The 24,322-nt window shown below is 40.4% G+C and overlaps 1 protein-coding gene across 1 annotated transcript; it reads left to right on the top strand.

Annotated features, from left to right (window-relative positions):
* Window positions 1-3,120: 3,120 nt before the first annotated feature.
* LOC114667272 (tripartite motif-containing protein 16-like) lies at window positions 3,121-17,145 on the top strand. The gene is made up of 6 exons (XM_051933426.1): window positions 3,121-3,752; window positions 4,952-5,047; window positions 13,065-13,319; window positions 13,413-13,572; window positions 13,686-13,745; window positions 16,461-17,145. Exons 1-6 carry the CDS (start codon window positions 3,165-3,167, stop codon window positions 17,000-17,002), a joined length of 1,701 nt encoding a protein of 566 aa, XP_051789386.1. The 5' UTR covers window positions 3,121-3,164; the 3' UTR covers window positions 17,003-17,145.
* The last annotated feature ends 7,177 nt before the right edge of the window (window positions 17,146-24,322 follow it).

Raw genomic sequence — 24,322 nt, forward strand, 5'->3', positions numbered from 1 at the left:
TCTGCCTCCTCAGCCAGCTCCATGACTATTTTCTTCTGCCTGGACCCAGTGATCTCAAGTGCCTTCAGAAATTGCTGGGGGGATTTTTCAACAAAACCTCTGCAGCCAACCTCTACAGGGTAGGTAGATGCCTCCCTAAGAACACTCTCAACTACAAAGAGGGAGCTGACACAAAAAAGTTTATGGGTTTAAATTGTCCTGCTGACACATGGCTTTATGGCTTTAACTTGGCCTACTGATGAATATAAAGTATACCCTAACTATGACCCAGATACTTAATTTGCTCCCAGCTAACATTTACATTTTACATTTTAACAACTTACATTTTGTCTTTTTCACCATTAAGCCATTTTCTTGGAGACACTCCAATTCCTTCGTAAGGTTTACTAGGTGCTCATTTTCAGTTTTTGCTTCATGACTAAGAAGTCATCCAGGTACAAAACTACTTTCAGGTCTTAAATGGAAAATCTCCATAATCCATTAAAAATATTGAAGAAGTGGAACTGACAAATAATAATAATAATAATAATTTACATTTATATAGCTCTTTTTCACACTACTCAGACTGATGCTATAAGTTAACACATTGTAAGCAAATAGACCCTTGTGTGTATTAATTGTTACATATTCTTTTGATTGCTCCTCCAACATCATTTCCTGATTGGCACTATTCAGTTTTTGAGATGACAGCTACACCACTAAATGAAGGCATTGTGTTCTCTTGTCTTCTCTATGTGTGACAACAGATACGCTTCAGTGGTACCTGAGGCACAATTCATTAATGGTCTCCACAAAAGTTAATTTAATTTTTCTTGGTGCAGAAAGAATTGTCTGAATCTTAACATCAGCAAATCCAAGGAACTGCTTATAACTTTCACCACACAAAAGAGCCTCTATGTCCGGTCACTACTCAAGGAATGGATGTAGAGGTGGTACACTCCTACCAGTACTTGGGGGTCCACATTAATGACAGATTAGACTGGTCCCATAATACAGAGAAAGTATATAAGAAAGGGCAGAGCATGCTCTTTTTCCTTAGGGGACTGTGTATCTTAATGTGGGAATTGACATCCTTCACAACTCTGTGATGGCCAGTGTGATTTTCTATGCTGTGGTGTGCTGGGCTGGTAACATCACTTCAAGAGAGGACCACTAAATGAACAAGCTAATTTAAAGGGCAGACTCTTTTATAGGAAGCACTGTGGACCGATTGGAGGTTGTAGAAAAGGAGAGAATTAAAATAAAACTGAGTGCCATTATGAACAATACCACACAACCTCTCTGTGACAAAATAATACAGAAGACTTTTCAAACAATGAATTATTCAACAGAAGTGTGTCATGAAATGCGTTGGGGGCTTCCTTATACCAACAGCAGTATGCTTGTATAGCACCTCACTGGGACTGGGACTGCCAAATCAGAACATTTCTTACTTATCATTCTTTTTAATTTTCTTGCTTTACAGTCATTCTAATGTGTGTTCAGACCAAAGTGTGTGTGTATATTTTTTTATTTACTTACTTATCTACCTATTTATTTATTTATTTATTTATTTATTTATTTATTTATTTAAAGAGCTTCTGTATAAAGCTGGGGACAAATAAAATCTATCTATCTATCTATCTATCTATCTATCTATCTATCTATCTATCTATCTATCTATCTATCTATCTATCTATCTATCTATCTATCTATGGTACTGCAGCATGAACTAGTTAAGCAAGATATTTGGACTGTTGAAATAATTTGGATGAGATGATTAAACTGTGCAACATTTTAAAGTGAGGTTTGGCAAATATTTTATATTTACACACACACACACACACACACACATACATATATATTGTGGCACACGGCTGGGGGTGGCACCCAGCCGGGACGCCCAGGAAAACAGGAGGAGGGCTCATGCCTCCTCCAGACCACGAGGGGGCGACCGCCCTGGTTCCTTTGGGGGCTACGGGTGCAGGGCTTGGAAGCCCAACCTTGTAGGGGCCCGTGGTGTCCGCCAGGGTGCGCCCCCATGCCTGAAGGACCCAGAACCCCAACACTTCCGCCACACCAGGAAGTGCTGGGGGGAAGAAGACTGGGAACACCCGGAGGGCTTCCGGGAACACAGCCAGCACTTCCGCCACACAGGGGAGTGTCTAAGGAGTGTCGGGGATCACCTGGAGCCCATCCGGGTACTTATAAAAGGGGCCGCCTCCCTGCAAAGGAGGACTGGAGTCGGGTGAGGAGTGGACGAAGTTTGGAGGCAAGAGAGACGAGGTGGCCTGACGAGCAGGCAGAGAGTGAAAGAGGCCTGGACTTTGGGGGAGTTTGGTGCTTGAGGCACTGGGTTGTACACTATTGGACTCTGAAAATATTGTAAATAAACATGTGGTGGACTGTACAATGGTGTCTGTGTGTCTGTGTCCAGGCAGCTTATCACGATATATATATATATATATATATTGTCATATGTGTGTGCATAGGATTTTAGTGTTTAACAGTTTAACAATTTAAATGTTCTGGTAATGGTACTTCTCTACCCCTCCAGAGGATAGTGCTGTGTGATATTCTCTTTTTCTCCCTCTGTAGACTGGAAGTCTGATGGCTTTTTGGCTTTTCCAAAATGATTAAAAAATGTAGTTTTAATCATTATGATGACTCTTTAGCAATCTTACATTAGTAACCTTATATATACTGGATATACGGTGTGTGCAATGAAAATCATGGTGTGTGAATATAGAAATCATGCCATGTGACATTGGATTTACTAGGACATAGCTGCACACACATGACACTGAATTTTGCAGAACTGACATAAATGAAACACGCACAAGTAAACTCAGTGTATGTTAATGCATTGAAATCCATTTTTTCATATTCTGCACATATCATCTTTAAAATTACTTCTTACTGTGAAAGTGTTTCAGATTTATCAGTGTTTAAGGTAGGGTTTGAATTGTGAGAATAACTAAATAACAGTAAAATTAATTATGCACTAAGGCATGCTAACCCCTGAGGCTATATACTGTACAGATCCCAGAGGATATGGTAGGCGGTGTTTTAGTCACAGATCCTGGTAAACAAGAGTAAAACCACATACGTCTGCATTCCAGCTGGTGCACTGACCTTCACTTTCATTTCTCAAGAAAGTCACTCAGACAGGATATCTGTTCACAATGGCAGCAGCTGATTCTTCCCTGGCCACTGATCAGTATTCCTGCCCAGTGTGTCGGGAGGTCCTGAAGGAGCCGGTCACTATCCCATGTGGACACAGCTACTGCTTGGACTGTATTGATGACTACTGGGACAAGTCAGATACCAAGGAGACGTACAACTGTCATCAGTGCAGGCGGTCGTTCAAAGTGAGACCAGAGCTTAACAAAAATGTCTTGCTGGATGAAGTTATAAAGAGTCTAAAAGAAGTGAAAACTGATGTCACTCACAGTCAGAGTTATGCTGGACCTGACGATGCAACTTGTGATTTGTGTCCAGAGAAAAAATTAAGAGCTGTGAAGACCTGCCTGACATGCATGGCCTCCTACTGTGAGACTCATCTGCAGCCTCATCGAAAGTATGAAGCTCTGAAGAGACACAAACTGGAGGAGCCAACTAGAAACCTTGAAGAGAAACTCTGCGCAAGGCATCAGCGAGTTCTGGAAGTCTTCTGTAGGACCGACGGAGCCTGCATCTGCCTACTATGTTTGGCAACTGAACACAAGAATCATGATACAGTGACACCGGATGAAGAGAGAGCTGGGAGACAGGTGAGGTGAAAATTAGGATTGGGAAAGACTGACTGGGGAATTGACCTCAGTTCATGGAGACTGAGGTATTATTGTGGTCTTCAAGGGCTGAGTGGAATTCAGTTTTTCTTGAAGAATTTTATATACTGTTCACCATATATAAATCGATGTTCAGGTTTCCTAAAGTCTGAAAAATTAATGAAAGAAAAGAAGCAAACCTGGACATCTCAGCTTCTGCTTCCAAATGTCAGTTTAGTCCCTCGTTTCCAGGTCTGTGTGAATCTTCCCCAGGCATTCTGCCTTTGCTCCACACTATAAAGGCTGAAGTGTTTGGTTAATCTGCTAACTCTAATTTAGCCGTTCATGAAACAGTGTGTGTGTGAGAGTGTGTTTGTGAGTGAGTGTATACAAAATATACCACATGCTCAAAAAATGTTAGCTACCAGAAGATGTGTATTGTTAAATCAACAAATGTCATTTTTTTGCTGTAGTTAAGACCCTATTTGGAAAGAGCTGAGTCATGAAGTGCCAGAACCTATCCTAGCAAGCAGAAATAATCCCTGGATGAGGTGTCAGTCCATCACAGGATTAAGAAACACACACACACAATTGTCAGTTTGGCATCACCAGTCCATCCAACCCACCTGTCTTTGGACTGTGGGAGGAAACCAAACCAAATCCATGCCATGCAAACTCCATGCAGGGAGCACCTGGGACGTGAACACCAGTCTCACTCAGAACTACAACTGCACCATCATGCCATTGTTATTTGTAACTACTTATATTGAGTTGTTTCACTTGTTTGATTTTTTAATTTTATTTGTAGTTACTTATACAAGCAGTGCCCTCCATTACATTTTGGGCCAAAGACACATTTTTCTTTGATTTACTCCTCTGCTCCAGAATTTAAAATTACAAATGAAACAATTCAGATTAAAGTGCACATTGCAGACTTTAAGGGGATTTGCATACCGTTCTGCCCCACCATGTAGAAATGACAACACTTTTTCTACACTGTCCCCCCATAACCTTTGGGACACAGCGATGACAGGTCTATTAAAGCTGTCATATTTAGGATTTTTGTCACATATCCCTTGCATGCTCGGCCGACAATGTCCTCATTTTCTTTCCATCCTGTTCTTTCAAATCATCCTTGTGGTCTCCATTTTCTATCTCTGTCCACTCCTCAGACATCTATCCTCCATTTTGTCTCTGTGCAGAATCAGCTGGAAGTGAGAAAGGCAGAAATGAAAAACAAAATTGAAGAGAAAGAGAAGAAACTGAAAGAGATGAAGGAGACCGTGATGATGATTCAGGTGAGTTGTTTGTCCTGTTCAGATGCTGTCTTGGAAATTAATGACAAATAAGTAAGTAAAATTTATTTATAAAGCACCTTTCACAGACATGACATCACAAAGGGTTGTACAACAAATTCCACGTAAAAGTGCCTTCCAAATATAACAAAACAGGAAAAATAAAAATAAAATAGAATAACAAGAGCAAAACTAAACATAAACAAAAAGTCCAAGTAAACACTACTGAGATGGGTTCAAATGCCTGCTTAAACAAAAATGTCTTAAGTTGCTTACTAAAAGAATCAACTGACTCAGTTGTGCACAGCGCTAATGGAGGACCATTCCAAAGCTTTGACACAATGGACTGAAAAGCACAAACCCTACGTAGCTTATGCTGGGTACGAGGACTAAGAGGCCCTGTTGCCCAGACCTAAGTGCCCGACAGGCTGTATGTTGGTGCAGGAGGTCAGTAATCTACTCAGGGGCTTCTCCGCAGAGAGCTCTATATGTAAATGGAAAAATTTTAAAACAAATTCTGTAATAAACCAGAAGCCAGTGCAATGCATACAAAATGGCAGTGATATGCACCCTCTGAATTGATTGAGTTAAAAGCCTAGCAGTTGCATTTTGGACTAGTGGAGAAATGGAGGATTTATTCAGACCAGTATACAAGGCATTACAGTAGTCAAGACACAAGGAGATAAAAGGACGTACAAGCATCTCCATTTCAGGTCTTGAGACTGCAGTCCTCAATTTAGAAAGGTTTCTTAAATAAAAGAACCAGGAGCGTCAGATCAGGCTTTAAGACTGATTGAAAATAACTCTCAGATTACGTAAGTTTGATTTGGCGATTGGAGAAACGACAGCCATCTTGAGGCTAATCTCAGAATGAAGGCAAAGGAGAGCAACAATTAGAACCACGTTTTTCCTGAGTTCAACTGCAAGCAGTTATTACAAGGCCATTTATTAATCTGAGTACAAGCAGTCAACCAAAATGGACATTTTTTCAAGTTGATTAGGTTTAAATGAGATATAAAGTTGTTTATTAAAGGTGATATATTGACCACTGCTGGTAGTCAGCTATCCAATTATGTTGATGAGTGTATTCTTTTGGTGAGAGCACTAAGCACCAAGTGACAATATAACTAATGTCTTCTTGTTACTGGCATATCCTGCTCTTACTACATTGCTCAAAAAAATTAAGGGAACACTTAATCATTCCAGTCTAACACAAAGTCAATTAAACTTCAGGGATATCAATCTGTCCAGTTAGGAAATATAAGCCATTGTGAATCAACTTCACCTGCTTTGGTGGAAATGAAAGAGACAACAGGTGCACTGGAGAGGTAACAGCAAGACAACCCCTAAAAAGAGAATGATGGTCATATACAATAATATTGCTCTCTCCTAAGTAGGGCATTGTTTTGCACCAGGATAAACCTTGGACCCACTGCACCAGCATAAGGTCTAACAATGGCTCTGAGGATTTCATTCCAGTACCTAACAGCAGTCAGGGTCCAATTGTCTAGCATGTGGAGGTCTGTGCGACCTTCCAAGGATACGCCCCCCTAGACCATCACTGACCCACCACCAAACTGGTCATGATGATGATGTTGCAGGTTGCATAACATTCACCACGGCATCTCCAGACTCTTTCACATCTGTCACATGTTCTCAGGGTGAATCTGCTCTCATCTCTGTAGAGAACGGGGCACCAATGGTGGAGCTGCCTATTCTGGTATTCACTGACGATTGTGGGCTGCATCAGGAGGGGGCAGGAGGAGGAGTATAGGAACCTCATAAAGGACTTTGTTAAATGGCGCGACTCAAACCACTTACACCTGAATACCAGCAAAACCATGGAACTGGTGGTGGATTTTAGGAGACCCAGGCTCCTCCTGGACCCCGTGATCATCAGAGGTGACTGTGGGCAGAGGGTGCAGACCTATAAATACCTGGGAGTGCAGCTGGATGATAAACTGGACTGTACTGCCAATACTGATTCTCTGTGCAAGAGAGGACAGAGCTGGTTATACTTCCTTAGAAGACTGGCGTCCTTCAACATCTGCAATAAGATGCTGCAGATGTTCTATCAGACAGTTGTGGCGAGCACCCTCTTCTACGTGGTGGTGTGCTGGGGAGGCAGCATAAAGAAGAGGGACGCCTCACGCCTGGACAAACTGGTGAGGAAGGCAGGCTCTATTGTAGGCATGGAGCTGGACAGTTTGACATCAGTGGCGGAGCGACGTGCGCTCAGCAGGCTCCTATCAATTATGGAGAATCCACTGCATCCACTAAACAGTGTCATCTCCAGACAGAGGAGCAGCTTCAGCGACAAACTGCTGTCACTGTCCTGCTCCACTGACAAACTGAGGAGATCATTCCTCCCCCAAACTATGCGACTCTTCAATTTCACCCGGGGGGGGGGTAAACGTTAACATTATTCCAAGTTATTGTCTGTTTTTACCTGCATTTTTATTACTCTTTAATTTAATATTGTTTTTTGTATCAGTATGCTGCTGCTGGAGTATGTGAATTTCCCCTTGGGATTAATAAAATATCTATCTATCTATCTATCTATCTATCTATCTATCTATCTATCTATCTATCTATCTATCTATCTATCTATCTATCTATCTATCTATCTATCTATCTATCTATCTATCTATCTATCTATCTATCTATCTATCTATCTATCTATCTATCTATCTATCTATCTATCTATCTATCTATCTATCTATCTATCAATTGAGCTGCACCACGATTGGTTGTGTGCACAGGTCCCAGTGGAGGACGTTGTGCCCTCATTCCACCCTCATGAAGTCTGTCTGGTCAGAAACATGCATACCAGTACCCAGATGGAGGTCATTTTGTTGGGCTCTGGCAGTGCTCCTCCTGTTCCTTCTCACACAAGGAGCAGATACTGGTCCTGCTGCTGTGGTGATGCCCTTCTTTGGTCTTGTCTAGGTCTCCTCGAGTAATGGCCCATCTCCTGGTATCTCCTCCATGCTATTGAAACCTTTTAGCGACGGCACATAAAGATATGCCATCCTGGAAGAGCTGGACTACCTGTGCCTCATGCTACCAGGAGTGACAAGGACACTAGCCAAACACAAAAATAGGGAGAAGAATCAGTCAGGAAGGAAATGGAGAGAGCAATTAACTGTGTCCACCACCTGCAAAGCCATTCCTTTTTTGGGTGTTGCCTTGCTGTTGCCTCTCCAGGTTTTGGTCACTTTCATTTGCACCAAAGCAGGAGAAATTGTTTATACTTCCTAACTGGACAGATTGATATTCCTGAAGCTTCATTAACTTGGTGTTAGACTGTGGCGAATAAGTGTTCCTTTAATTTTGTCATGTTGTGGTCATCAAGTACAGTGGCCAATAAGCAAATATGTTTTCTGTTTCCTGTTATGGAACACGAGGTCTTGCTGATTGGCTGAAGTGGTACGACTGGTACAGATGGTAAGATGCCTACTGTCTGGATGTTAATAACTATTGATACTAATATTCTGACACTTCTGCACCAAGTTCCTTGAAAACTTATCAATGTATCTACAGTAACAGACTACTTTGTCATGTCTATGTATAAACTGCTGCAGTCTCCAGCATAGTGCAACCCTCTAAGTAATGGCCCCTTCAGGTGTCTTACACATTCAGCATTATCAGTGGACTTGACTGTTCAGAATTTGGTGCTGATAATATATTGTACTGTGTGCTTGATCTTCTGCAATAATAATTAGGCTTCCTGTCTCACCATTAAGGTTTCAGCTGTTTATTCAAGCTGAGCTGACTTTTTTGGATAGAATTGGCCAGTCTTGGTCTTGTCCATGTGTGGTTTGCCTCTCTAAGAGTTTCTTCTCCTTCACACTCAATCCTTTCTTTGAAGCATTATGCTTTGATAATCAGGGAATACTTGGCCTTGCCAGTTTCATTATTCTCTACCATGTTCATTCATTTGTGTTCACCTTGCTTGATGTAAATGCTAATGCTGACTATAACTATAATGTGTGTGGACTGGACTTGTATGAGTTGACATCTACCGTCGTATCTCTTGATATTCAGTACAATTGGTCAGAAAAAGTGGACAGTATACATTATTATTATTATTGTTATTATTATTATTAATTATCACCACTGTCCACTTAACAAACTAGGGTACACTGGTACATCCGCCAGAGGTCAACTAGGCCTCTCAGGCTTTGAACTCAGCTCATTGTTCAGCTGAGGACTCATCTAAGAATGTGGGCCGTTCAGAGGAGTGCAATCTTCCAGATCTCTTTCATGCTGACTCTACAGGGGAGTTTGTCCAGATGCTCTTGGATCCTGGTTTTGATGCTTTCCAGTGAGGCTACAACTGCAGGAGCTACTCTTGTCCTTGTGTTCCACATGCATCTGACTTTGATCTCAGGGTCTTCACTCTTGACAATCTTGTCAGTCTCCTTACTCAGGATGTTGTTGTCATCCAGAATCATCCCATCAATGAAGGTGCACAACTTGCTCTTCTTTTTGTGGAACACGATGATGGTGATGGTATGGTCTTTGACCCACTTGATGACACAGTGTCTATTGTCAACAGCCGCACCTGGTGTATGCTTGAATCACCTGTTTGCTGTCAAAAACGCCCAGCTGTTGTCATTGCATCTAACACATGTACTGTATGTACTGACTTTGCTGTGATGTTCAAGATATTCCTTTTGAGGCAGTACATGGCATCCAGTCATTATGGGGCTGATGGTCTGTTCTGCTTCACTACACAGACAGAATTTACTGTAGACTGCTGTACCCATGACATACTTCTCTTGGTGTTGTGTGTTCAAGACCTGATTGTGAGTGGCTGTGATAAGGCTTTTGGTTTCCCCTTTGAGATTTGCAATTTGAAGCTATGCGCACATCAGGTGCTTGTTGATGTACTGTCTGTCCAGATTCTTGAAGGAATGGCCATGAGGGGGCATCTCATTTTAGTGCTGTGTCCTTTCCTCCATGATCATGGACTTGAGTAACAGTTCGGTTTTCTCACTGTTAGCTCTAGTGGTGTTGGGGAAACCAAACCTTTTTTTTCTCATGACCTCTTCTTCTTCTTCTTCTTCTTCTTCTTCTTCTTCTTCTTCTTCTTCTTCTTCTTCTTCTTCTTCTTCTTCTTCTTCTTCTTCTTCTTAATCATAATATGCACTGAGGAAGTGATGCAAATAATTCATCATTCATTTCTAAGTGCGTTATCTGTCCAGATGAAGAAAGGGGCACTCTTGACTGAGGACAGAATACCTTTATGGAGCTGAAAGGTTTAAAATTAAACTTTAAACCTTTTGAGCAAAAATATTGATATTCGCAGTAATACTTTAAATGTTACACTTTTAACTGTAAGCACTTTGATAAGTTTTAATGGATCAAGACACAGTTCCCTCCAATATTTCCTTTCTACTAGTTACCTTCCTCTTGTGTTAGGGTCAGCACCGACCCATTTTACTTTTTAAATGCATAAAACTACTACCTAATTTTGTTTATTGCATCAAGGCTTTTTGACTTTGTCAGGAATCTGTATTTAATTAAAATAAAACAAAAAAAAAACAATTGTACTAAATTATAAAATGCTCTGGTGAAAATTATTACCTTTGTGTTGATAGGGTCAGTTTTGACCCAGTTATAATTTAAGGTTATAAAACAATAGTTAGGGTCAAAACAAAAATCCTAAACACACATTGAGGGGCTTCTCTCTCTGCGTGTGTGTCTCCTTACCTGAACAAACAAAACAAACAAACAAAGACAGACCTGTTCAGACATGTAAGGCTTGCATAAGACAAATTTAGTTTAGCGTTGGTGACTTGCAGAGTACACATCTCCTGTTTGCAGCAGGAATCACAAGGTTTGCTGTGACGAGAGTAAGTGACATCAAGACATGCTTTGATCTGTTTATGCCATTGTCACTAAAGAAAGTCATGATTGCTATGACAAACCTTGAAGGAAAAAAGGTTCATGGCGACATGTGGAATGACATTGATGAGGAATACCTGGATGCTTAAATTGGTGTTCTTCTTCTTGCTGGTGTTTACAAATCCAGCAATGAGGCCACTGATAGTCTCTGGGATGCGTCGACAGGCAGAAATATTTTCCGGGCAACAATGTCACTTCAGTCATTTTGAATGATATCAAGAGTCCTTAGATTTGACAACAGAGAAACTAGAGAAAAATCTGACAAGCTTGCTCCCATCAGGGATGTCTGGGAAAGGGTTGCAGCTCCTTCCACTGATGTTCAACCCAGGGCCAGAGGTAACAGTAGATGAACGTTTTGTCCCTTTCCATGGAAAATGCCCTTTCCGGCAGTACATGCCTAGTAAGCCAGGGAAATACGGCATAAAAATTTGGGCAGCCTATGATGCAAAAACCAGCTATGCATGGAATCTGCAGATTTACACAGGCAAACATGCAAGTGGCATTCCTGAGAAGAATCAAGGAAAACGTGTAGTCCTCGATATGACTACTGGACTGCGGGGTCACAATATCACATGTGACAATTTCTTTACCAGCTATGACCTTGGACAAGAACTTCTCAGGTGGAAACTTACCATGGTGGGCACAGTAAAAAAAAACAAACATGGGGTACTTGCCGAAATTTTGCAGGTGAAGGACAGGGCTCCACTTTCTTCAAAATTTGCTTTTACAGACACCACCACGGTTGTTTCATATTGTCCAAAAAAACACCGGAGTGTGATACTTATGTCCACTTTTCAGAAAGACACAGCTGTGTCATCAGCAAGTGACAAAAAGCCCATAATTATCTTGGACTATAATAAAAACAAAGGTGGAGTGGACAACCTGGACAAGCTGACTGCCACCTACACTTGCCAGAGAATGACCAGGAGATGGCCAATGGTTGTGTGTTATAACATTCTAGATGTGTCTGCATACAATGCATTTGTGTTGTGGACCCACATTCACCTAGGGTGGAACTCAACCAGAAAAAACTAGCGGAGAATGTTTCTTGAGGAGTTAGGAAGTTCCCTTGTCAAGGCACACATTGAGCGAAGGGAACGGGTGCCCCGGGACCCAGCCGCTGCAGCCTTGGTCAGACAGCTGCAGAGCTCACGTAGCACTCCTTCCACACCATCAGCAACACAAAGAGCATCAGTGCCAGCATCCTCTTCGGCCAGCACTGCCTCAACATCAACCTACACAGCCACAGCCACAACCCCACTGAGGCCACCTGATTCTAAAAGAAAGAGGTGTCAGGTCTGCCCTATTAATAAAGACAGAAAGACAAACGTACTCTGCTTCTACTGCAAAAAATAGATTTGCAAAGAACACACTAAAAGTGTCACTTTTTGCCACACATGCATCTAAATGCACATGCATGTTCTTGCACACAAAGACGTTTTTTGGAACTAGTGCCTCATTTCTATTGGTTTGATTTGCTTGATTGTTCATTGTTTATTTGACCTTGCAAATCCACATTTTGAGATTTACTTGTTTAGCTTTCCATTTATATTAAAGTTATTTTTGAAAATACTATTTTGCCTTTTTCTTTGAAATAAATATATATGGGTCAAATTTGACCCGTAACACCATAGATGTTACTATAGTAATTAATATTATAATAAAAAATATATATAACAAATTTATTTAAGAGATGTGTTCTAATACCCCTCAGTAATAGTCAGGTAACATAACAACCTTTTATTTATTTAAATAATTCTGTTGAGGTTCATTTAATCATTTTTTAAAATTGAAAACGAGAGGTATGCTGTTAAAGTAAAAGCTCATGAGGTCACAGCAAAAATATTAAAAACATTCTTTTAATGGACAAGGAAGCGTAACAAAGTAACCAAGAGGTAAGGAAAAAAATTGGATGATAAATAATTGTTTTGAGGGTAATATGGCTGATTAAAGACACGGGTCAAAACCGACCCTTTAACATAAGAGATAGTAACAGAAAGCTAACATAAGAGGAAGGTTAAGCATGAACAAACTGACTGTCTCTTCTTTTGTACTTTTCTAGTTTATGATTTAATTTCTCCAAAGTGACTCAAGTGACTGAAATTAATTTCTGTTTTCTTCTAATCAGAGCGCTGCAGAGAGAGAATTGCAGGAACTTGAGGAGACCTTCAAGTCTGTGCTTCAGGCCATTGAGAAGTTGAGGTCAGAGGTCATTGCGGTCATTAGCAGTCAGAAGAGGATGGTAGTGAGAAAGGCTGAAGAGGTCATGGAACGACTGGAGAAGGAGATCAAGGATCTGAAGAGGAAAGATGTTGAGCTGGCCGAGCTTTCACAGACAGAAGACCACATCCGTTTCCTAAAGGTAGGAGGGCTGACCTAAAGGACACCAGCAGGCCTGTTTGATACACAAAACCCTGTGTCTCATGTTAGCTGCCTTTCTATTCTTCCTGTGTAGAAGTTACCATCTCTCTGTGTTCCAGTTGAAGGTAGAGATGCACCCAATACCACTGCTAAAAGAGAATTTCTTTCTGAGAGCCTGAAGAAGAAACTATGTCATCTGAAGAAGATCCTGGTGGAAATGAGTGGCTGGGAGTTTGTGAAGGCCAAGGAAGCTGGTTGGTTTGTGTGTCCTCAAGTGACTAGATAGAACTTGAGGTGGGAGATGAAGCTGTGCTGCTCCTCACAAGTGCTACAGGCTGACATTCTGCTCTTCTCTTTCTCTTCTCAGGGGTTAATGATTCAGGTCACATCCTACAGAATCTGAGGACAAGAAATGGACTTTTAAAATGTAAGTTTGCTTCAAGTTTTGTTGTGTTTTGAAAAGTAAACTGGATGGTTCTGAAGATTCACTGCAAGTATGGGGTGGTCCAGATCTAATTATGCAACTTTAAATGTAATGCAGGAAAACAATGCAAGACAAAAAATGTTTTTGAAATATCTTGTAATAAATGAATGCAGGGCAGGTGCTGCCATCTATCGGCAACAAAAATGTTTTTATTGTGAATTCTCTATTTAATAAACTTAAGTTATAGCGTAATGTAAATTGCATAATTGCATAATTAGATCTGGACCACCCTGGTGTCCTGTAGAAAACACATCTTCAATTTGAAACTGTGGAAGGGTGAGTATCATCCTTGTAGCTTTGGCCAGAAAGCAGGTGGTGCTGTTACATGCTAACCCTATTTATTTACTCTACTGAGCTGGTATAAAGCCAACCGCCTATTGTCCCAGATGCAGGGATGAAAACAAGATGTGTCTTACTGGAGGCAGTGGACTAAGAAAGAAGTGGCAGGGTGTTTCTATGATCGCAGTAGATTGTGGTGAGATTGGCTAAAGTAAATAACTTTAAAACATAACCATCACCACTGACACACTGGTGAGTGAGTGACCTTGTCAGAGTCACTTCAGCTGTTGTTGTCCATACTGTGCAAATGGGAGAACATTTTATAAAACTACAGAACCTCTTGGTGGGGACTTTGTTCAAAAGGTGCTGCACAAAACCCGATTGTTACTGATCTCATTTCCATTCATCTTCACCATATAATCTTCAATATGTAATTGACCACAGGCTCAACTGGCCAGCAGTCATTGTGACAGGTGCTCTTCACTTCACTGTGGTCAGTGGTTGAGGCCACAGTCCTTTTGCCTCACAGTATGATCTTAAATATAGAATTGACCAATCGTATTGCCTACTTCACCTGACTGTCCTGTTTTATTGTTCATATTTGTATCACAGAAGACCAACCAGCCAGTTTAGGCAACCTGAAATGATAGTTTTATTAAATATGACTGATAAGTATGAATTTCTCACACCACCTGCTGACATTTTTACTGAAAAGGCTGTGGGAAACGCTTTAAAGAATATATTACAGTAATCCCTCCTCCATCGCGGGGATTGCGTTCTAGAGCCACCCGCGAAATAAGAAAATCCGCGAAGTAGAAACCATATGTTTATATGGTTATTTTTATATTGTCATGCTTGGGTCACAGATTTGCGCAGAAACACAGGAGGTTGTAGAGAGACAGGAACGTTATTCAAACACTGCAAACAAACATTTGTCTCTTTTTCAAAAGTTTAAACTGTGCTCCATGATAAGACAGAGATGACAGTTCTGTCTCACAATTAAAAGAATGCAAACATATCTTCCTCTTCAAAGGAGTCAGGAGCAGAGACTGTCATAAAGGCAGAGGAAAATCAATAGGGCTGTTTGGCTTTTAAGTATGCAAAGCACCGCGGCACAAAGCTGTTGAAGGCGGCAGCTCACACCCCCTCCGTCAGGAGCACAGAAAGAGAGAGAGGGAGAGACAGAGAAAAACAAGCAAGCAAAAATCAATACGTGCCCTTCGAGCTTTTAAGTATGCGAAGCACCGTGCAGCATGTCGTTTCAGGAAGCAGCTGCACAAAAGATAGCAACGTGAAGATAATCTTTCAGCATTTTTAGACTAGCGTGCGTATCGTCTAGGTTTGCGAACAGCCCCCCTGCTCAATCCCCCTACGTCAGGATCAGAGAAAGTCAGCGCAAGAGAAAGAGAAATGTAAGCTGGGTAGCTTCTCAGCCATCTGCCAATAGCGTCCCTTGTATGAAATCAACTGGGCAAACCAACTGAGGAAGCATGTACCAGAAATTAAAAGACCCATTGTCCGCAGAAACCCACGAAGCAGCGAAAAATCCGCGATATATATTTAAATATGCTTACATATAAAATCCGCGATGGAGTGAAGCCGCGAAAGGCGAAGCGCGATATAGCGAGGGATTACTGTATTCATATTGTGAATTATTTTTCACCCACAAATGGAGTGTTTAGTGAGCACAAATTAAGAGAGACATGAAGTAAAAAAAAAAGAAAGAAATAAACTGTAAAGATAAAAACTTGATGTGAGAATGAAATTCGTGATGCATTTTGTCATTGCTGGCAGGCATTTTCATTTTTTTTTCCATTTCCTTTAAAAAAATTACTGTTAGTGCAAATTTTGTGCAATGATAAAGACATCTGACCTGACAGGAAGAAGAAATGAATTTAATATTTGACAAGTCAAAACTAAAAAGAAACATGAAATTAGTCAGGCCTCATGTTCAGTTGGTGCATCTTCAATACAGAATATGGCCAATTTATGGTTTTCCTAAACACTCTGACATTTAATTTCAAATCCAAGATGAAGTGCTGCATGATACTGATGGATGTTAAACACCTGATTTCCTTGCTCCTTTCGTTCCTTCACACTCCAGTCTTCATCCTCGTCCTAACACTTCTTGCTCCTCTACTGGACCAGCTGTCCACTTCACCTCAGACCTTCAGCACTTTGATGGTTGGTCATTTGATTTTATTGATCTCAGATGAACTTATTTATTCAGTGACATCACAGCAGTCATATGACACTCGGAGGTTCACGAAATTTACAAATGAAATTCTTTGCGATGGACGCTCTGCTGGTCTCACGTTCAACTTTCATCCATCTCAATGTCGGCAGATTTCTTCATTTCTTTTTGTTCTGTCCCTTCAGATTCTTGCCCGCTCACCCTGGACCCAAACACAGTACACAGACGCCTCCGTCTGTCTGAAGGGGAGAGGAAGGTGACAACTGAGATGACAGAAGTCCCTTATCCTGACCATCCTGACAGATTTGACTTTTGGCTGCAAGTTCTGTGCAGAGAGGCTCTGAGTGGGAATCGCTGGTACTGGGAGGTCGAGTGGAGTGGAGAAGGGGTGACGGTGGGAGTGACATATAAAGGGATTACAAGGAAAGGAGACAAAGAGGAGTATCGGCTTGGATATGATGACAAATCCTGGAATTTGTTCTGCTCTGATTCCAGTTACACTGCGTGGCACAATACCATAAAGACAGAAATCATCGCCCCCTGCAGTCACAGGATAGGCATATACCTTGACTGCCCAGCTGGCACTCTGTCATTTTATAGCATCTTGGACACAATGACCCTCCTGCACATGTTCAACACCTCCTTCACCGAGCCTCTTTATCTTGGGTTTGGGTTTAAGTTTCATTCCAGTGTGAGAATCTGCCCTCTGACCCTGTCTGACTGGTGACCAGTGTCTTCCATCACACGGGTGGTAAAGTGAGACATTCTACAGACCAACTGAGCATAAACACCCCCAAGTTAATGGACAGTGTGGTGCTCTGTTAATGTTTTAAAAATTTAAACTCTGCCTCATGAAGAATAGGGAGCAAAGGGACATGAGAGTCGAGTGCCCATCTGACAGAATATTTGGTTTGAGAAATTAAACAGCACGTTTAGAGCAGAGACCAGAACTTTGTTTCAAATTCCATTGATTTACTTGTAATCCATCCAATGGCATGGCAATTAGAACCACTGCCAGAAAACACCAGGACATTCAGTTCAAATCCTGGCCTGTTCACTAACTGTGTGGATTGCTTGTGTTCTCTCAGTGTATTTTTGCATCAGTGCTTCAATTTCCCTGACAGATTGTAATTTTGCTGTGTGTGGTTCATTACTGCCTTTATGTATATTTATATACTAGGGGGCTCTGCCCCCTGCTCACTTTGCTCGCCAATCCCCGGGCGGGCGCTACATGCTAGCCACTTCGCAGCTCTACCCGCTCGCGTATGGGGAAGTGGATGTACAATTTAAGCAGATTGTTATTTTCATGGGAATTGTAACATATACATAACAGAACTAACTATTTTACAGTTGATGTTTTCACCTTCCACATCATCACCACCAACTGCTTCAGCATAGTCTATTGATACGCATTTAACCAATATGCAATATAACCCAGCGTTTCTCAACCTTTAAGTATTTGCGACCCGAGTTTTCATAACAGTTTTAATCGCGCCCCCAGCGTTTTTTTGAAACCCTAATAAAATGTATTCCTATATTTGTTGCTACCGATACACTGCAACAAGTATAAAATTTTCCTACGAACAGCAAAATTACACCACATATGGCAACATTCGCACCCTGTTTTTTTGTTACTTCAGTTTGAGAACCGCTGATATAACCGATCGATAATTTTAGCGTTAATTCATTTGACTTTGTTTCTCGGTGCTAGGGTTGCCCGTGTACTCATTTCTTCTGTTGATAACCCTTTGGGATGAAATTCTTCAATAAGAATTGGACATAATATGTCTTCTTTTATTGGTAGCTTAAAGTGAGGAAAACATAAAAAATTATAAGAGCTGAGAGAGCAGGAACTGTGTCTGACAAAAGCATTCACACGAATGAGAGGTGAGAGGACCGTGTGCGTGGGCCGTTAACCTATATGGTTGAGAAGAGGTCGGGACTTCAAAAAGTCTCTTGACAATAGTCTTGTCTCGTCTCGTCTCAAGAATTTCTTTTATAATAGAGAGATGTGTGTGTGTGTGTGTGATGGATTGCCATTCTGTCCAAGGTTGACTCTTGTCTTCTCCTCTTTCCGGTGACCCTACAATTGTTTAAAGTGAATTCCTAAAACGGTTGTATGGTTGATCAGTCCAGTTGTTTTTGTCTTTTCCAATTTTCTTCATCAATTTTGACTAACATGATGAAGGTGTGGAACAGTTACATTACTAGGTCAATGTGGTGACCCTACCAGGTTGGCATGTGTACTAAATCAGCTGACCAAGCTGCAAATGGAGAATTCCTAATTAAAATGTGACAAAGAAGATCAAATCCCAGGAAGCTCTAAAACGTTTCTTTTTTCTTTTACAAATGTAAGTTAAAACAAAAAGACTAGAATAATGAGTCTGAAGTGGAGTGATTATAAAGATGACAGATGGTGTCTCCGAGAAGGCATTGCAGTGAGGAAAATAAACTGCACGTAAAATAAAATTAGTCAGTCTGTATGTTTTACAGTGCCTTTCATTGTAACAAAAAAAAATGAGAAACTTAATCAAAGAATGAGAAGGAAAATTTGAAAATTGGAGATTTATGTAGACGTTTATTTATTTAAAGAGATTCTGTAAAAAGAAAAAGAAAAAAATAAAGTTTTATCTATTTACTTATCTATGACGTGAAAAGAATGAAGTGTTGCAGTGTGTGAACGACAATAGCCGTCAGCAAAGAACAGATTTGTATTGAAACTGTAATATGAACAACAACCGCCAGAGGGCGCGCGTGTACTGCACAGAGATGCGCAGGCCGAGTTTCGTTTCTCAAAATCCAAACACAGGAAGGAGATGGAGCACCGAAAGACTGTGTGAGAAAATAAACGAATACAGTACATGACTTTTTTACATTTGAGGAATTGCTTTTTTTCATTAATATTTTTTTAATTCTGTGAATTCCAGCATCACACAAAGCAGTTCTGCCCAAATAGTTTTTGCATTTTCTTATTTATTTTTGTGTATTCAATTTGTTTTTGTGTATTCCCTCTGTTATTGCGTTTCTCAATTGTTTTTGTGTTTCCGATTTATTTTTGTGTTTTCTCATTTATTTTTGCTTATTTAATTTGTTTTTGCATTTTCGCATTTATTTCTGTGTATTCAATTAGTTTTTGTGTACTCCATTAGTTTTTGCGTTTCTCATTTGTTTTTGCCTATTCCATTTGTTTTTGTGTTTTCTCATTTGCTTTTGCATGATTTAATTTCTTTTTGTGCATTTCATTTCTGAGCCACCATAAGACTGAAAGATACCAACATACAGGAAAAGGATGGCAATAGAAGTCTAAACTTGTAACTCTGTGCATGCTCTTCTTTCATTTGTGAACAGTAAATGTATGGGAAGAAAATCATAAGTTGAACTCTTACTGATTACATTCATAACAAAATTCTCCTGTATTTCAAGGGCTGTGGTATTTTGATTCACTCAATTAAAACTCCACCGTAAAAACATTTCCACATTGAAGACCCAGGACTGTACCCAGGACCCTAAAATTAGGGTGATTGAATTATCACCCCACTTTCATTTTACCTTCTAATAATTTATTTTGCTATTATGCTTCCTCTTCTTCAAGAGCAGTGGGTGGCACTGAGCAGAGATGTCGGTACAGGCCCATGGCCAGTAACATGGGCACAGGGGGTCCCTTTGTGTCAGATTTTAACTGTGAGGGGTCAGGATGGGAAACCTGCCTATCTGAAGTTAAGACAAGGCGCTCTACTTCTGGACTCTTTAGATGAGGCTCCTCAGCTGTGTCCCTCAGTTATTACAATTTGAGACCTCGGACCTTCAATGGGCAAAAAACTGCTAAAATCCTGGCACAAAAGAAAAAACTGTCATTTCTTGAATTAAATATTTTAAAAAAGCAAAAATGTCAATTTCAAAATATCAATAAAGTGGTAAGCACTATTTATACATTTTTGTTTTGTTCTTTTAAATAAATTATTTTGTTTTGAGGATTATTTTTCATTTTGACTAATTTAAACCAAGTTTATTAGATTTGTCTTGTTTGTGTAACACGGTAAGGATGTTTACGGTGACCCAGACTGTCATGCCACCATTAAGACACACTGACTTTACAGACCATTACCCCTTGGCAGATATTCTACATTCTGATTTTTTTTTTTTACTAGTGATTAGTTTATTTTTCAAGTAGTTCCCCTTGCTTTCTGGTTTCTGACTTCTTTTTGACTTCAACTCCTGATTTACATTTTGCGTATGTAATTGCCTGTTTGATTTCAATCTCCCGATTTGTTATTGCTAACTGGGACTTTGTCTAAAGAAGCCTCTCCTGTCTTGTGATTCTCACAATAATGTGCAGTTCCCATTCTATTAAAGATTCCTTCTTCTCCTGGAAGCCTTCCTTCTTCATCACATTTTTTTATGAAGTCATTCTTATTAAAGATTAAATGTAAACTTTTGAAAGAGATTTTGGGCAATTTTATACGTCCAGTGTTAATTTTGCAAGCACCAGACAAGTGACACTTGACACTTACGCAGTACTGCACCAGCCAGTGGAGGGGACGGCGGGACACAGTGGAACAGAAAGTGCTACAGAGGATTGCCTAAAGGCTTTTTAAAAAAGATTGTGGGCAAATTTGTCTATCCAGCGACTCAGTTTGCAAGTAGCCAACGGGAGACATGCATATCATTTGCCTGTTATAATCGTCCGCGTGCTGATTTCCTTCACTTTCTTTTTCCTCTCAATGGAAAATGATCCGGTCAGGACAAACTGTGTGATCAGACTTTTTTGAATACTGTAAGAGAACAGTTGGGGCACCACTCTGATAACGCTGTATAATCAGAATTCAGCAAACACAAATGAAAGCACGCAACAATTTTGAATACGTTTCTCCAGACACGAATTCCCAAATGAACTCTCAAGGTTACAGATCTTCCGGTGTTAAGTGGCGGGCCCAGGTAAATCGACACCGGAAATGACATCAGCGGTGCAACAGCCGTCAATCATCTGCTCTGTAGAGGGAGGAAAAGAAAAGGAATTAAGGCACAGCGCCAACTCCTGCAGCGGTGGGGAATTACCACCACCAGAGTCCTTAAGGCAGGGATAGTCAATTATGGTTTAAGGAGGTCCAGATAGAGAAAATATCCTCATGTACAGGTCCGCAGCCTCATCTCGTTTAAGTTGCATTATAATTTAGTTATACATTACGATCGATATATATATATATTGCGGTGGCGCAGTGGTAGTGCTGCTGCCTCGCAGTTAGGAGACCCGGGTTCGCTTCCCGGGTCCGCTTCCCGGGTCCACCCTGCGTGGAGTTTGCATGTTCTCCCCGTGTCTGCGTGGGTTTCCTCCGGGCGCTCCGGTTTCCTCCCACAGTCCAAAGACATGCAGGTTAGGTGGATTGGCGATTCTAAATTGGCCCAGGTGTGTTTGTGTGTGTCCTGCGGTGGGTTGGCACCCTGCCCAGGATTGTTTCCTGCCTTGTGCCCTGGGATTGGCTCCAGCAGCCCCCTGTGTTCGGATTCAGCGGGTTGGAAAATGGATGGATGGATATACATATTGAAGTAGCATTGCCATTTTGTCAATATCTGCACTGTGTGAAGTCAATGAATCAAATCAAACGAAGAAAGTTTTCATTCAATGCCATTTCAACAATATTTATGTTCAGTGCAACTCTGGACTCTGGAGGGCTACATACAATAATAAATAAAATAAATAAGAAAAAACAAATAAATGTAAAAGCAAGGTAAATTTAACATTCAACTGAGAATTTTAAATAGCAACTACTTTCATAATAATAATAATAACAAGTTTTAATATATCAACAAAAAAAAGACTTGAACTCATATAAAAATAAAATATATGAGTTTATAATATGTGCACAACTGAACAGGCTTAGCCAGTTTCACGGTAAATCTGAACATCTTTAAATAACTGAACGTATCTTCCCCTCTTTCTTTCCCTCATATCCCACTGCAAACTTTCTCTAGTTCAGTGAGAGAAGTGAGCTCTTGCTTGGTCTGCCAGGATTTTAAATCTGGGCAGGAATGGTGTCAGTGCCATCCTCATGCATGTGTGAAAACTGTCATCACTGAACGTTTTTTGTGACGTCCCAAAATCCACGCAACTCTGACGGAACACTCGTTAACGAGTTGTTGGCCAGTAAATGAATTTGTTAAAATCCTAGTTGATCCGATCGTTAGTTGACTTTAAGATCTCTTATTTTATGTAGCCTAACTGGCGAATTCAGTGGGTAACTTTTCTCAAATGTAATTTTGTGTTTAGTTTCATGGTGGCGTTTCACATTCCCACTTTTAACCAATACCACCGTCTTAGAGCAGATAAGACACAGCTGTTTCGAGCTTCCTACGGGAAGTATGAACATAAACGCCTCGGCCCATTCCGGATTAAATTCCCGGTTTTCGATGTCAAGCATCCGCCGTTTAGCAAAAGCCAAGGCACATTAACTCACAATTTCTACGCCTCTCTCTCTCTCTCTCTCTCTCGTGTTCTCATTCCTTTATAGTTTTCTCTCCCTGTCACTGCCGCTGCCACAAAAGTGCCAGCTGTTTTCACGCGGAATGCAAGTTTTCCGCGCCTCTATTCAGTGAAGGCCCGCCCTACTCTGCCTGTGATTGGCTGACATTCTTGCCTTAACCTTGACCAATCTCAGTCTTCATGCTTAAACCCAACCAACTGGAACCCACGAAAACAACAAGTACTGGCCAATCAGAGACACGTAGGAGGTCCCTTTCACTGAGTAGCGGTGTAGAAACATTGTCAGAGAAGAGTTGCCTGTAAAAATGTAATCTCTGCCACAATTAAATAAAACTCAGTGATATGTCTGTGTCTGTGTCCAGACCCTGATCGCGGTCCGCCTATTACCTGTGCCTTGAGCTATCGCCTATTAGTGGACCGCGCCATGGAGAACAGGGACGAAAAAACATTTAAGGTTCTTAATGTTCATGTTCCATTATGTTACGATAATAAAATTAGTACTTTCCTGACAATAACGCATTTTCAATCATATACATAAATATGGGCCACCCTGTATAGATAGATAGATAGATAGATAGATAGATAGATAGATAGATAGATAGATAGATAGATAGATAGATAGATAGATAGATAGATAGATAGATAGATAGATACTTTATTAATCCCAAGGGGAAATTCACATACTCCAGCAGCAGCACACTGATACAAACAAAAAACAATATTCAATTAAAGATTGATAACAATTCAGGAAAGTAACAAAGGAGGACTGTATCTGTGATGGGTTCAGGACTTGTAGTGTTCGTTCTGGAGTATCGGTCAGGACACTGGTAAATAATGCAGAAAATTCCACAGAGCTGCTCAGAATAAAATTAGAACTTATTTATTTGAGAATATATACCTGTATTTGAATAGGTGTGTGTATGTGTGGTCTGCAATAAAAAAAGAATACATAAAACTTATTGGTAAATTACAGAGAAAAGTCAAGCAGAATGACACCTTTTATTGGCTAACTAAAAAGATTACAATATGCAAGCTTTCGAGGCAACTCAGGCCCCTTCTTCAGGCAAGATGTTGCCTGAAAAGCTTGCATATTGTAATCTTTTTAGTTAGCCAATAAAAGGTGCCATTTTGTTTGACTTTTCTCTACATTCATAATGGCTAACACGGTACAACACCCTAGTACTATTGGTAAATTACATAAAAGTCCACTAGATGTCAGTATTAGGTAATAGGTAATAATAAATTAGGTAATAGCTTATCGGTAGTATAAAATTCAAATCAATATAGTTTATCAATAAACAGTATCAACAAACTTATAGTAAAGTACATTAATGTAGCAAGATAACATATTATTGAAAGAATATTGATGCATGTAAATTACACTAAGGCACATTCCCAACATATAAACGTTAAACAGTGTACTTTAAACAACTTTGCATCTTAACGTATAACAAACATACAATACCAGTCAAACGTAAGTGGACCCATCTCTAGCCATCAACGCAAACTTCTTATTAATTCAAGATACTATGCTGATTCTTAGTTATTACAAACAAATAGTTCTCTATG

This window comes from Erpetoichthys calabaricus, chromosome 1 (assembly GCF_900747795.2).
Source record: "Erpetoichthys calabaricus chromosome 1, fErpCal1.3, whole genome shotgun sequence".
Classification (NCBI taxonomy): domain Eukaryota; kingdom Metazoa; phylum Chordata; class Cladistia; order Polypteriformes; family Polypteridae; genus Erpetoichthys; species Erpetoichthys calabaricus.

Bases quoted from the DNA above. Each gene is read 5' to 3' on its own strand.
- LOC114667272 (XM_051933426.1), top strand. From the start codon at position 3,165: ATGGCAGCAGCTGATTCTTCCCTGGCCACTGATCAGTATTCCTGCCCA. The intron at 5,048-13,064 runs GTGAGTTGTTTG...GACTGAAATTAA, and splicing joins AGACCGTGATGATGATTCAG to TTTCTGTTTTCTTCTAATCA. The intron at 13,746-16,460 runs GTAAGTTTGCTT...CTGTCCCTTCAG, and splicing joins AAGAAATGGACTTTTAAAAT to ATTCTTGCCCGCTCACCCTG.